At 42.6% G+C, this 14,511-nt stretch overlaps 1 protein-coding gene across 1 annotated transcript in view; it reads right to left on the reverse strand.

Moving 5' to 3' along the window:
• The window catches only part of nkain2 (sodium/potassium transporting ATPase interacting 2), a gene marked incomplete at its 3' end in the record, with an annotated part of 81,161 nt that overhangs the window by 40,048 nt on the left and 26,602 nt on the right, over positions 1-14,511 (reverse strand). The window contains 1 exon segment of the mRNA XM_032543893.1: positions 954-1,091. Coding sequence (XP_032399784.1) covers positions 954-1,091 — 138 coding nt within the window.

Raw genomic sequence — 14,511 nt, forward strand, 5'->3', positions numbered from 1 at the left:
GTGTGTGTGTGTGTGTGTGTGTGTGTGTGTGTGCGCGTGTGTTTGGCAGATTATGACATTTCCCACTCCACATCACTGTTACAAACTTTTATGCACTACATAAATAATATCAAATCCACATTGTCTTCCTTCAGTCTTAAATCCAACGATAAGAATACATTTAAATAATGAATCAAGACTGAGCTGTATTTCTTGTTATATTTATGCAGCTTTGCTATTTTACAGTGTATTCTGTAGGTATGACATATGAGAGAGGATCCATTTTTAAATGTTATGTTATATTTTTACGATTGTTCTTTTCACACAATGCAGTTCAAGTCATTCCTATTGCCCTATTCGCATGGGACTAGTATAACCAGAGGACCTCATGTGATTTAGTTACCCCCCCATCAACGGCTGTTTCATGTGGCGCATTCACACGGAATAAGCAATGTCTGTATTTTACTCAGATTTCCTGACATTATCCCCCACATCTGATGATGTCAAGGCACTGTCAAAGCTTTCATTTAGAATTGCCAACACAGCCAATAGAACCCCCAAATCACAGAGATGCCATTTGCGCAGGACTAATATTATCCCATGACCTCTGTGTGGCAAAGTATGGTAGGTAAATTGTGGTGGAATTTTTACTTGACAAATTACAGACATGGCAGATTCGCATGGGATTAAGATCCTAGACGACCACTGCAATTATTACAAATCACTAGAGGTCCCCAGGAAATTCTAGTCCTGTGCGAATGGGGCTTAATTTTCATAGCTGACATGTACAAATTATTTCCAGTGAGACAGAAAATAAAACCTTTAAACTGTCACTCCCTTCCAACATTACTCATCCCTCGTTATCTGATGTAGAGAGCTGAGTATAAGCTAATAAGAGGCTGTTGCTAAATCTAGGGCAAAGGAAATGTAAAATGGCTGTTTCAAATGTGTGGGTGTAAGTATGTAAAACCCACCCCGGTGACATATCTCGGCCTGAACTGGATCGTGCCAAACAGGCCCAGAATGACGATGATGATGTGGAGGAAGTTGGTCAGGATGGGAGCCCACTGGTAGCCCAGGAAATCTATCACCTGACGCTCCAACACACTGACCTGAGAGGAGGAAGAGGAGAAGGACGAGGAGGAGGAAGAAGAAGAGGAGGAGGAGATTAGTGGCAAGAAACAACAACAGTTGTGGCTTGTGACAGCAAGAAATCCAGTATAAATTGTTATCAATTATCTATGCATTACTGTTAGGCTCCCAGGAGTGTGTGTGTGTGTGTGTGTGTGTGTGTGTGTGTGTGTGTGTGTGTGTGTGTTGTGCAGTTCAGGTGTGTGTGTGTGTGGTGTGTCTGTGTGTACTGTAGGTGTATTATCATTCAGCAATGGAACCCTCATGCTGAGATAGTTAATGAAGTCAGCGTAGCGTATGATACGGCACTGCTAAATACACACACACACCACACACACACACACACACACACACACACACACACACACGCAGAGAGAAAGACATGTGAGGGAAAGAGCAGGAGACAAAGGAGGTGATGCATTAAAAAGAAAGAAAATCATTAATAGCTTCATTTAGCCCAAAAATGATATTTACTGATCTGCAGTATGAACTAGAAGTTTTTTAAAAACCACAGCTTACATATTAACACCCCTTTACAAGGCTCGCTATTCCTCTCTCTCACACACACACTCCCTACACACACACACACACACACACACACACACACACACACACACACACACACACCCCCACTCTCTTCTGGATGGCTGAGTTTTGAAAGCCCTAATGTGAGACCATATGGCAACACTACAGCCTTCACAGCCAAATATATGGTTTACAATATTATTATATTAGTATATCAGACATTAGCTTTAACTATGAGAAAATTCATTGGATGTGAAAGTTACAAGAAAGGCATATGAATGTTTGTGTGTGTGCTGACATATGTGCTTCTGCCCATTGCTTCTGCCAGTGTGTGCGTGTGTGTGTGTGTGTGTGTGTGTGTGTTTTTTTGTGTGTGTGTGTGTGTGGTGTGGTGTGTGTGGTGGTGTTTTCCAGTCAGGGCAAGTCTGCTGTGCTTGCACTTGCACACCTGCTGTTATTGAACACACTGGGGCTCACTGGCACCACAATGTGTAAGTGTGTGAGTGGAGTGAGAGACATTGTGTCTCTTTGTGTCCCTGCCTTTATGTGCGGGACAGGCTCCATCTCTCTCTCCTCTCTCTCTCTCTCTCTCTCTCTCCTTCTCTCCTGTGTAACGGCTTCATTTTATAGTAAAAGTGGTCCTCCCCATTGACAATTAATAATGCTGCAATTGTGCCCCTCTCCCCCTCTTTCTTCTCTCTTTCTCTCTCACATCACACACACACACACACACACACACACACACACACCACACACACACACACACACACACACACACACACACACACACACACACACACACACACACACACACACGTCATTATAAGAAGTCACAGGCCTCCCAGCCCATTACTGAGGCCCCTGGGGGCCCCTCTTTCATCACCAATGATATAAACAGCCACTCCAGCTGGGACGCACAATCCCCCAAAAACACCAACTAAATCACATACAAACAAAAGTGGCGGAGGGATGTTTCATAAAATATATAGGCAACCACCGTATTGATTTATCCCGGTTATTATAACACATCTCCTTAATGGCCAGTCAGCTAAAGCTATGTATTACTTGCTGGGGTTTATTGCTCGAACCTGGGTAATAAATATCAATATTTAAACCAGACCATCTGTTTATTTGCACCACACTCATCTTTTGATGTGAAATTCTCATTACGTGGCTCAGCTGCAAAACAACAAAGTTCAGCTGCCTTGGTACATCACTCTTTTGTAAATATGTCACTGAGTTCTCCTGACAGACAAAGGACAATGCATGCACACAGCCTCCCTCTGCCGTAATCCCAGCATCCATTGCATGTGTCAAATGACAGAAGCTTCAGATAAGGTGTGAAGTCGCCCGGCCTTTCAACAACTATGATTCCAGAGGGAGAGAGAGAGAGAGAGAGCTGCAGAGCCACTAGAAGCAGCTATGTTAGCATACGTCAGTTTTGTGATATGTGCCGCTGATGAAAGCTTTGGCGCCTGTAGGTGGAGCTTCGAGCTGACTAGCCGGGTCCTATGGGATCTGCTACGACAGGCTTTGATGCTGCCGACAGAGATGTTCCTTTCACTCGTGCTACACAAAGGACGAGGGCAGGGGCATGTTCACATTCAGATTGTTTATCTACACTGTGCATCCACCTGTGAACACAGCACATTAGTCTTAATATGTGTTGATCTTGCAGAGACAGTTACTTGGAGTTTTGTCCTCCCTTAAAGCTGATATGGCTCTGCAATGGCCGCTCATAACTTAAACATCATCTATAGAGCTAAATAAACACTGACAATATATTTGTTGTGTCTATGAATACCTGTAGATAACAGTATATTTGTTTGTGTGTGTGTGTGTGTGTGTGTGTGTGTGTGTGCGCGCGCTTCACAAAACACAGGAAAATGGAAGAAAAAGTTGATGAGGCCGCTGTCTGTCAACCTGTTTAATGCCGGCACAAAATCCCTTAGGGACCGAGGATGTTTATTCCACCTACTGTTTTGTTAGCACAGACTGATGCTCGTGCTCTAGCAAGATGTTAGCATGAGTTTTCCAAAATGCAGTAGTTAGTGGAGAGCCAGACTACGGAGCTACAGTACATCCATCAATGTCCTGTTGTCCATACTCAGTGTATACAGTCTCCTGCCTATATAATAAGGCTGAATCTATTTAATTCTGTACCGGTGCTAAAGGAAATTTAAGAAAAAGTCATCCCAATGCAGACAGGCTGAGGATATGTCGCTGAAGTGATGGAGAAAGACACTCACACTAAACACTAAGGGAATAGATTGGCAGCAGAAAGACGTGGGTGATGAAAGAGACAGCAGAGAAGGGAAGGGAAGGCAACAGGGAGAAAGAGCCTTCAGTGAGTTTGGGGAAAGACATTTGGTCTACTTGATAATGAACGATAGAATGATCTCAAAGAATTTATTACTGCTACAGACAGGGAGACAGCTGCACTGTGTGGCCATCATGAGACTGCAGCAGAGGGATAAAAGTGTCTTTTATATTAAACAGAAGAGAGAGAGAGCGTAAGACAGTGAGGGACAGAGAGACAGGCCAAGAGATCTGGTGAGAGGGCCTTAAGAGATGGAGAGGTGATTAGGATCCGACAGTTACTGAGGATAGAAGGAGAGATGAGTGTCTCATCTTCTCGTCTTCCCTCAATTCCTCCATCCTTACCTTCATCCCTCTCCCGCCCACTCTTTCTTCTCTATGCTAATCTTTTCATTTCCTCCTGTTTTTCCTGTTCTCTTCATCCGCCCCGTGCTCTCTTTCCTAAATATTTAATATGCATTCATCTGTTACCAGATATGTTGTGTCAAAACAGCAAATTACCTCACCTCCCTCTTTCCCTCCATTGCTCCATCTCCTTCCTCCATTACTGCGCTGCCTTCCCATCTCTCTGTTCCTCTAACTTTCTTCCCTGTCTCCGTCGTCTCCATATCCAGCTCCAGTCTTCTCCCCATGCAGCATTTCCTTCTCTATAGCTCTCCTTCCTTCCCCCACCCTACATCCTCCACTCTGCTGGCCTGTTATCTCTTCCTGTCGCTTGCCTCCTCCCTTCCTCAGTCTCGTCCTTCCCTCACGTGTTCCCTCAGCGCTTTTGGCTGAGAGTTTTTGCTTGGTGCTGTGACCTTTAAAAAACTGCTGATCAAATTCTGCTGCTCTTCCCATTATATACAACATAGACGGGGGGGAGGTGGGGATGGAGAGGAGGTCAGACGAGTTAGGACGGCATAAATGAAGAACCTGGAGAAAGATGGGAGGAGGTATGGAAAGTAGCTGGGATGGAGTGGAGAGGGAAAACAGGTAGAAAATATCCAACAAACAAACACTGTATGAGTCACACAAGGAACATCCCGACGAGGAAAACATATGTTGTTGTTCTGTTTCCTCCCCATTCATTTTGAGACCAGAATTTTTTTGCTCCCTCTGTATTCCTCGTAAACTTTATTCTCCTAATAAAACTCCGAAGCGATCGTGGTTTATTGTTAACTTAATTAAGGCCGCTTGCCTGCTCCGTATCCCACTGTGTACAGCAAAAGCAATCTCCTATCGATTCGGTTCACACAACGATCAATTCATCTCCATTGGAAGCTATTAGGGACCATTTGTGGCTACTTAGGGCTTGGAGAGAGAGGGAAGGACGGCAGGGAAGATGGGGCGAGCAAAGAGAGAGAGGAAAAATATATAAAAGGATGTAGAGGATAGAAAAAAAGCAAGGGAAGAGCAAATGGTGGGGAAGGGAAGAGATACAGAAGAAAGCCGGAGATGGAAAAAGACAATGATGATCATAGGTGAAAACCTTTCCATTACATATCCAATTTCCCTACTCAGGCCCACTCATTGCCATCACAACTGCTCAATCATATCTGTAATAGCCATAAAGTCCTTAGTCACTCAGCTATAGATAGACTGCACACAACCCCTACTAAGAGTCCCACTTAAACCAAGATTACAGGATGGGCGTACGACTGTGGTCGTAAACAATGGTTTATAACATAACAGCATAACAGTGGTAACAGACATCTATCTAATGAAGTAATGACACCTGTGTGTGTGTGTGTGTGTGTGTGTGTGTGTGTGTGTGTGTGTGTGTGTGGGTGGGTTTTGTGTGTTACGTATGTCTCTACGTCTCTGGTTCTACTTTGAACTCTACTTTACACTTGCTTCCTGGGTAACCAATGAATTTAGGATTTGAAATTTGGAACAGTTTGGACATCATTAGATATTGGATTGAACATAAATATGAAACTAAACGGACAAACAATAAAGGCGGGCAAAAAAATGACGGCTAAAAAAAACAACAACACCTGGACGTCACACGCAAAAACACCCGCAAAACGCAGCAGGCTGGACAGCAGCGGGGGGTGGGTTTTCACCGGCTTGGACTACAGTACAATTTTCCCTGCTTCCAACGTTACATGATTGCTGGACATACCAAACACACTTTTGTGTCAGTTTGCCACTCTAACTTTCACCATTAATTACTTATTAAATTAATACCCCCGTTAAAAAATGCATATTATACACCTATCACTACCTCAGGTTAGGTAACATTACGCATATGACGTATACCTTCCTTAAAGAAGCCAAAAACCTGGACAATGCATTACAAGAAGCCAGCTTTACATGAATCACTACATTCAAAACCTCTACACAATACCAGATATTTAGATGTATATAACGGCTGCAACTATGTTTTTAAAGTGGCGCTATGAATATTTGGCAATTCCTTTGCTTTTTTCTCGCAGGTTTCTCTATCCAGTTGAGGTAAATTGAGCTAAAAAAACTGCATAGTTCCCCTTTAGGCAAAGGATTGCTCACTTCACACAACACGTTACATTACATCACTTCCATCAAACTCACGCAGTGTGCAGGTGCAGAACGACTATAGGGGAACACAATGTATATCTGCCAGCACGTCAATCTACTTCACACTTGCTTTCTCGGGTACCCAATGAGACCCAACTTGAGATTTGGGTTAGGGTGTAAACGCTGACTGTGGTGATAACAACATGCAATATCGTGGACGAAAAGTAGTACATTGTCTTCCTCTGATGTAGACGTAGCCTTCACTGTAAATAAAGCTTAGTAGTAGGCTATACAGTGGAGTTGCATTTTAAGCGGTTCGGGGCCCTTCTGTAAGTAACCTTAGGGTACAAGTTTCTGAGGTTTCTACAATCAGCAATGTCACAGGCCAAGTAATCGGCCTGTTCCAAACAGGCACATTTTGAACAGGCACTCTACTAGTACAGCTGATGTGTTACCTGTACATGACTTAGCAGAACCTTCCAGGCCGTTGTGTTAAGCTCCGTCTGAGCCCTGAGGTGTACCTTTCAAAACGTCCTGATCTCATGTGCTTTCTGCGCGAGTGAAGGAGATTATCAAGATCCTTTGGGAGATATGGATTAATATTTAGGTCTGTGCGAGAAATTTCATCACCTGGCTTTACGTGCTGAAGTGAAAGTGGGAAAACCCACCATGGTTTAAATAATATGGGAAAGAAGTAGCAATGTTTCTAAGCTGGAACTAAACTTTATGTCAAAATACATTTTACTATTTCCATACCCACCAAAAAAATCAGGAATTCAAGACTTAAAGATCTATTAAAAGGAATAGTTCGACAAGATCGCTACCACTATAGTGTTTGTCTGTTGAACATGTGTGACATGTTTTAGGGATCTTTAGAGGTGCTAGTAGGCAGACGTTGCTACTACGTTTTGTACAGTGACTGTTGGACAGAGACAGGCAAGCTGTTTCCTCCTGTTTCTAGTCATTGTGCCAAACTAACCTAACAGACTGCTTTTATTAAAAAGGATAGATATGAGATTGGTATTGATCTTCTCATCTAACTCTCCACCAGAAAGAGAATAAGCAAATTCCCCAAAATGTCCAAATGAAGAGAGTTCCAAAGTTTAAGAGACCCTTATCAGAGGACCTTAAGAGAGCTACTGGTGATATAAGTCTGCACTACAGATCTCTAATATAGCCAGATGCCTGACCATGAAGAACTTTAAAAGTGATCACAAATTTAAATTAATTTAATTTAAATTCAATTAATTCAATTAATTGAATTTAAATTGGGTTCTGGATTTGATGGGGAGCCAAAGTGATGTGATCTGAGTTGCATGAGCTCTTTAAGGCCCTGTTCAAAAGCTATGCAGCAGCATTTTAGACAACTCGTAAATAAATAAGAAATATCTTGCTAAGAAACAAAGGAGTTACAGTAGTCTTGGCATGACACAAAGTTTAGTAATACTAGTCAAAACTGACACCTAAACAGCTAAAAAGTGTTATGGTGTGTCTTGTCTGGTCATCAGAATGTTTCTATTGGTGACTTAAGCTTTAATGAACGTCTCTGAAAGAAAGGCTACTAGAAACAGAAGGAGTGATCACTTTGTATATTGTAATGTAATGTGGAGCATGGTTGCTATGATTAGCGTACGGTTTAGGTAAATTTTAGCAGTTCATGGTAGCTCACAAAACTAAAATATACACTAAAGAACTGAACAGATTGGCTCAAAAAGGTTGTTTTTGAAGTGGAATGGTATGTCAAAATATGTGGAGAGTAGAAACCAAAAACACCTCTGTCCATTGGAAGAGGTTCAAGACCAAGGCGGTAACTTGAGGCGGTTTCTGCACCAAAGGGCGAATGGCATTGTTCTGACCAACCCAAGAAAACAAAAGTAGTAGTGCACCTGCTCCACTAAAGATAAAATAAAGCTCGGTGTGAATGTACCCAAAACACACCAATGAAATTCAGACTTATGAAATACTTTTACACTAGATGAGTATGGTTAAGCCATATTATCATTTGAATGGTACAACACGCATTGTTGCCTTTACATTAAGTAGGCCTAAAGTAGATACATTTAATTTAACAATACATAAAATGAACAGGATGTGAAGGAATATAAAAGTCCTTCCTTTCTTCTGTTGTAGCAGTACATCTGTCATAATTACAGCAGACTGCATATTGGCCACACAAATCAGCCAGACCCAACACTCAAATAGCAGCCTGGATCCTGGTCCAGATGATACGCATTTGGTTCATCCGTTTTGCACATTTGTTGTCCCGTCATAATGTCAGCTTTTATACAGTCTATCTTGCTGTCACGACTGTCAACAGATGGAAAGAGAGGATGACAGCAGTATTAGCAGTTAGCAACACCCTGTAAGTACCCAGAAGTGTCATGTGGAACAACCGAAATGGATCAAGATGGCAGTTTGTTAATGAGACCTGTGCTGTCGAGGAGCACTCGCAGGCTGTCATTATGGTCACTCATCTCTATGCTACAGCTCGAGACAGGCTACTTAAAAATGTGATGAGCAACTGCCGGCCCACATGCAAGATCTAGTTTCTCGCCTAATTTGCAATGATAAGCCCTAGCACCTGAACAAATTGTAACAGCGGTTTAAGTCCCACGAACGTCCGACATACTTAAATGAAATGTCATCGGAAAGACTGATAGACCTTAACTAAATCTTTCTGCTGCTGGAATTACTTTTGTTCTGTCACTGAGTCTGCTTCTCTTCTTCTTGTTCTTTTGTCGTTTTTTTTTCTTAGCTTGGAATGTCACTGACAAAGTGCTTCAGTGCTGCAATACATTCAGCTTCTTGCACACTTGAAACAAGTATCCGAGCACCACATGTTGAGAAGTTGTTTCAGCACAGCAGTCGAGATAAAGATGTTTCAAAGCTGACAACGTGGTTTCACCAATTAACTAAATGGGCTGTGCCGTGTTCGGCCCATTGACTTAAAGTATGACGTTGCCAGAGCTTCAATTTTACACAGAAGCATCCTACTGTACGCTGACAATGTTTGCATTCCTTGTACTTTACGGTACTTTGGATAAAAGCTATTACCTAGATGGTATTGCATACTGGTCCCATCATGTTTCTTGAACCCCATTGGGTTTTGAAGGTCATCAAAATACCTGTGTCTTTGTCTGATAATAGAGAAGGGTAATTTCAACATAGCTGAATATTGTACATTGCCATTAATACTTATAATGCACCATTCGGCCAATCTTCCCTCTATACTTGTCCCTCGTCCCTCTGCCCCTTTGTCCCGCCACGAGCACCGGCGATCCATTTCACATCTCCTTGTGAATTAACTGGAGTGATTAATATTCTTAGGAAACATTTCTTTATGTAAACGTGGCATTTAAATGTCAGAAACACCAGCTAATCAGTTTGGTATTTCAACAGATCGTCCCTCTCTGTCTGCCCCTCTGTCTCTATCTATTTCTGCCATTGCTCTTTTGTTTTCTGGTCGCTGCTCTCTCTTTGCCTGGAGAAGACAATGAAAAAAGGTCTGACTTGAAATGCTGGTATTATCATTTGAAAATTCGCTTTTTCTTTTCTGTCTTTAACTGGCCCGAAGTTGCTTTTGATTTTGATTGACATGGGATAGGTTTTTAGAAGGATAATTGATAAGTAGCAATTTAGACTTTTTCCCTTTATCAAAAAAAGATAAAATAGTTGGAGCTTGCCAAAGCAGATCGAAGTTTAATCTTAAACTGTGAGGTACAATTGATGACTTGTCCCCAACCCAAAATACAGACAGAGGGAGGGTTATTTATAGCATCTGAATGGTGCACTCACAACAATACGCCCACATGCAGTCAAGTCCCCACAAATCCAAATACCCACAAAAACCCAAGCCAGACACCATGGATAGGCTAGATCCACACACACGGGGCTGGAGGACATTCTCTCTCAGCAGACTATCAATCAGATATCATTAGACTGCCTCAAACAAGAACATGTGTGTGTAGGTGTGGTGTGGTGTGGTGTGGTGTGTGTGTGTGTATGTGTGTGTGTGTGTGTGTGTTGGACTGTGTCTGCCCTGGGCTGATACTGAGCTGAATGTGTCATTAGTAATAATTGCCGGTTGCAGCAGAAGCTCTTTACAGTTATTTACCGTGATTGACCGACTGGCTATAATTAATATACACATTATTGAGAAAAAAATGCTTTTTTTTAAATTTCTTTGTCTCCCTTGCCTGGTATCTATCTCTGCCTTATTAAACAAACCATGTAGTAGCAAATATATTTTCCTTCATACTTTGATGTGTTAGTCTTCCCCGCTGCTTTCTTTTGAAAACCTTCTCTTCCTCTATCCGTCTTTCAGATTGCCTTTTTCCGTCTGGTTCGGCCTGACCTCTGACATCAGCAGAGGCGAGCAGAACGTATGAAAGGCTTGCATTTGTCTCAATATGGTTTATCTGCTCTGCCGCTTTCATCTAAACTGGAGCGATTTTGACGAAAGCACATAATAGACGAGAAGACAACAGAGCTGGACCGCTATCGTTTGGATTAGATCACTTGTTCAATGATAGAGGAGAGGGGGGGGGTTCTTTAAATTTCAAGTTATAGTTCTGATACATTATTCAGAGCTATGTGATGGATTTTTGAGCTGTAAAGGGTAAAAAGCTTGTTATGCCCCATGGTTGAACCTTCAAAATTCTGCAGGGAACTGTACTGTTTAGCTAGCCTGGTCCTACCAGACTGGTACATTTCATTTGTACAGAGGGGAGACCGACGAGGCCCATATTTTGCGTTAGCATCGCTAGCTTTAGCCTCATAGCGTTAGCCTTAGCCAACTCCTTCACCCCTAACGGAGCGAGCTGGAACATCAAATTTCCACAACATCCTGAACACCAACAAAACTCAGCAAAGATTGCTCTTGCTCGGGCTTTAACTTCTGGATATTCTGCAGCGTTGCCACAACGGACTGAATGGCTTCGCTCGCGTTTCTCCGCCGCCACGGAACTACAACTCTAGCGCACAGCCTCCACGTCATCGTTCTCAGCCACTCCCTCTGTTCGCCGACTGGACCGGTTCAAATTTGGTCGGAGAAAACCCAAGAATATACCGCAAACCCAGACGGTGTACTGAAGGGAAATGAAAATTGCTGAAGTGTTTTCAAACACATGTCAGGAGTTATACAATTTGTGCTAAGGCTTTTGTTCCTTTGCTTTTCCTCTCCTGGTTCCTTGACGTTTTGGTTATTGCCTTTTTTCCAGACTTCTTTATCTTTCAACCCTCCCAGGCTCTCCTTTTCTCTCCTCTCAATTTTTTTTCCCTTCTTTATGAAAAGTCCCTTTCCTCTGTCTTAATTTTTTGCTTATCAGTTTTTCTTTACCCTTCTTTTCTCTCTTTCTCCTTAATCATTTCCTTTTCTTTTTCTATCAGCCTGTCTCCTTCTTTCCTTCTTGCCTCTGCTTCCATTATCTCTCCTTCCTCGTCTATCCTACTCTCACCCCACGCCTCTGTTCTTCACTCCCTCTCCTAATCAGCTTTCGTTACCCCCCCCCCCCCCCCCCCCCCACCAACACAAACACACACCACACACACACACACACACACACACACACACACACCACACACACACCACACACACACACACCCACACACAGCAGCATCCCTCAGTCAGTTTGTAAATGAATTATCAGCCCACCATGGTTTTCCTTTCGTACACCTCTTATCTTAATGGCTGATCTATGCAGGCAATGCTTTTATGAGGATAAATTGTTGAGTGTGTGTGTGTGTGTGTGTGTGTGTGTGTGTGTGGTGTGTGTGTGGTGTGTGTGTTGTGTGGGTGTGTGTGTGCATTGGTTAGAACGAGGGGGGTTCAACTGCTGCATGATATAGAAGTATAAGGAGACCTCTATAGCACCCAGGGCTCTCGTGTGTGTTGTGCGTGTGCGTGTGTGTGTGTGTGCGTGTGTAACAGTGTGTGTTCTGCATGTTTAAAGTATGCGGTTTATTGTATGAGCCTGGATTTTGTCTGATTTCTGTGTGCGTTAGCAATGTAATGGTAGTGCACATGCCGTGTGTGTGTGTGTGTGCGTGCGTGCGTGTGCATGTGAGTGAAAATGACACCAAGCAAACCCACAGATGGACGCCCAGCAGGCTAAGAAACATTAGGTGTGCACAAACACCTCAAACCCACACACACACACACACACACACACACACACACACACACACACACACACACACACACACAGATTGGTAAGCAGATATTATCACTTAATAACCTCATGGGAACCAAATTAAATCAACCACATCATCGGTGATTGTGTAAGTGCGGTTCACACATGACCAAGAGAGGAATACAAGGGAGTGCATGTGTCGTATACTTGTTGGTAACGACAATTATTTTTAGTCAATACATATTACAAAACCTGAAAGCGTGTGAGGTGCATGTTAGTTTATTGTATCCTAGAACTGACCGCAGCTTGAAAACCGCCAGGTAGACTTTTACAACACAAACTATTCCCTAAAATGTTTCAGCTCCTTCAGTAAGTCAGGAGACAAAAGCATCAGTGTGTTTTATTGTGTTTTGGTCAGGGGCCAAGACTAAATTAACCAGGCTGAATGGGAGACATGAAAAGCACCTGTGGTGTCCCAGCTGACAATGAACTGCCTGCCAACTTTTTCACCTTATTTAAATGAGCTTCATTGTCCTTACAGCGCTCATAGCATCAATGGGTGCTGGGTGCTTTATGTTCTCTTTCTCACTGTTATGAAGCAGAAAATGTGGCCATATTTCCATAATATTACTCTGGGTGCTATCACCAAGGCCACACTGCTGATCGCCTATTCGCTGTCAGTGGAGCACATCCAGCCGGCACTTGGCCCTGGTGTGTGTGTGTGTGTGTGTGGACATGAAGCCTCGTCTGTGCGTTTACTATACAAAAACGCCCACAAGCAGATTGCACTTAAGCCATTTATGGTGCTGTGAATCTGGAAGCCTCTGCAGCTACCTGCTACTACAGACCAAACAGACAGTTTTTCCCATTAGGCCGAATGTATTTTCAGTTCAGGACTGAGCTGGGCGAGCCTGGTCTCCGCTTTCCTGGCACACTTGGCCTGGTTTCCAAACTGGGTTGTCCACGAATCTTTTTCAAATTTGTTGTCTACCGTACTTCTGGCACAGCTACTGACAAACTGATTCATTTATAGGACAAACCAGGGCTGCAGGTGCTTGCTGAATCATAACAAGATGAAATCAGAGCACTAATTGATTCACAGGGAACTTTGATTAAATAAACTCATACCTTATATTAGGCTGTAACTTGTGATTATTTTCATTGTTGATTACTTTTTAGTTAATCAAACGATTAACTAAAAAGTTGTTGAAAAATGAAAAGTCAGTTTGTTTTTTGTTGTTGGTTTGGTCTTGGTTGATCAACAGTTTAGAGTTTTACGTCCTTTAAAAAAATACAAAACTAAGAAAAGTAGCAGGAGAACAGTACATTTTCTTGATAAATGACTAAACCGTGTAATCACTTGTTCCTGTGTGTTTGTGTGTATGATGCCAGAGTTGCTGCCTAAATTACTGTGTGGTCCTCTTAATGCTCGTCTGTAATGTGATTTATCAACCATTTCAATCCATCAAAGGTGTGTGTGTGTGTGTGTGTGTGTGTGTGTATTTCAGCTTCTGTGCTTGTGTCCATCCTCTGTAAAGCCAACTGACCACTCCAACTGACACACTACTTAAAGATATTACTCTTTAGCCTCCTTATACAGTCCTAGCTTAGCTCTTACAAAGTCTCTACTGCTACTGTTTTTTTTCTCTCTACACAGACAAAGAGGAAGAAGGAAAGTGTGTTTTGCATGTTAGTTTTTTCATTAACCTAATGGCACCCACAGGGAGTCCGCACTTTGTTTTAGTGGCCATTTAGGGTAAGACCCGTTGGAATGTGTTGCTGGGAACCTTTACTGATTTAAAATTAATGTAATTGTCATAATTACTAATGGCATTTATGTTGCAGTTTAGAATCTTTAGTTTTTTGTTGGGGGGACTTTGGAATCATCTTTGGCGTTCACTTGTCACTGCTGTCCACACTAGAGTGCGGATCGGGCCGGATTTTT

The sequence above is a fragment of the Etheostoma spectabile genome, chromosome 18 (assembly GCF_008692095.1).
Source record: "Etheostoma spectabile isolate EspeVRDwgs_2016 chromosome 18, UIUC_Espe_1.0, whole genome shotgun sequence".
Lineage (NCBI taxonomy): Eukaryota > Metazoa > Chordata > Actinopteri > Perciformes > Percidae > Etheostoma > Etheostoma spectabile.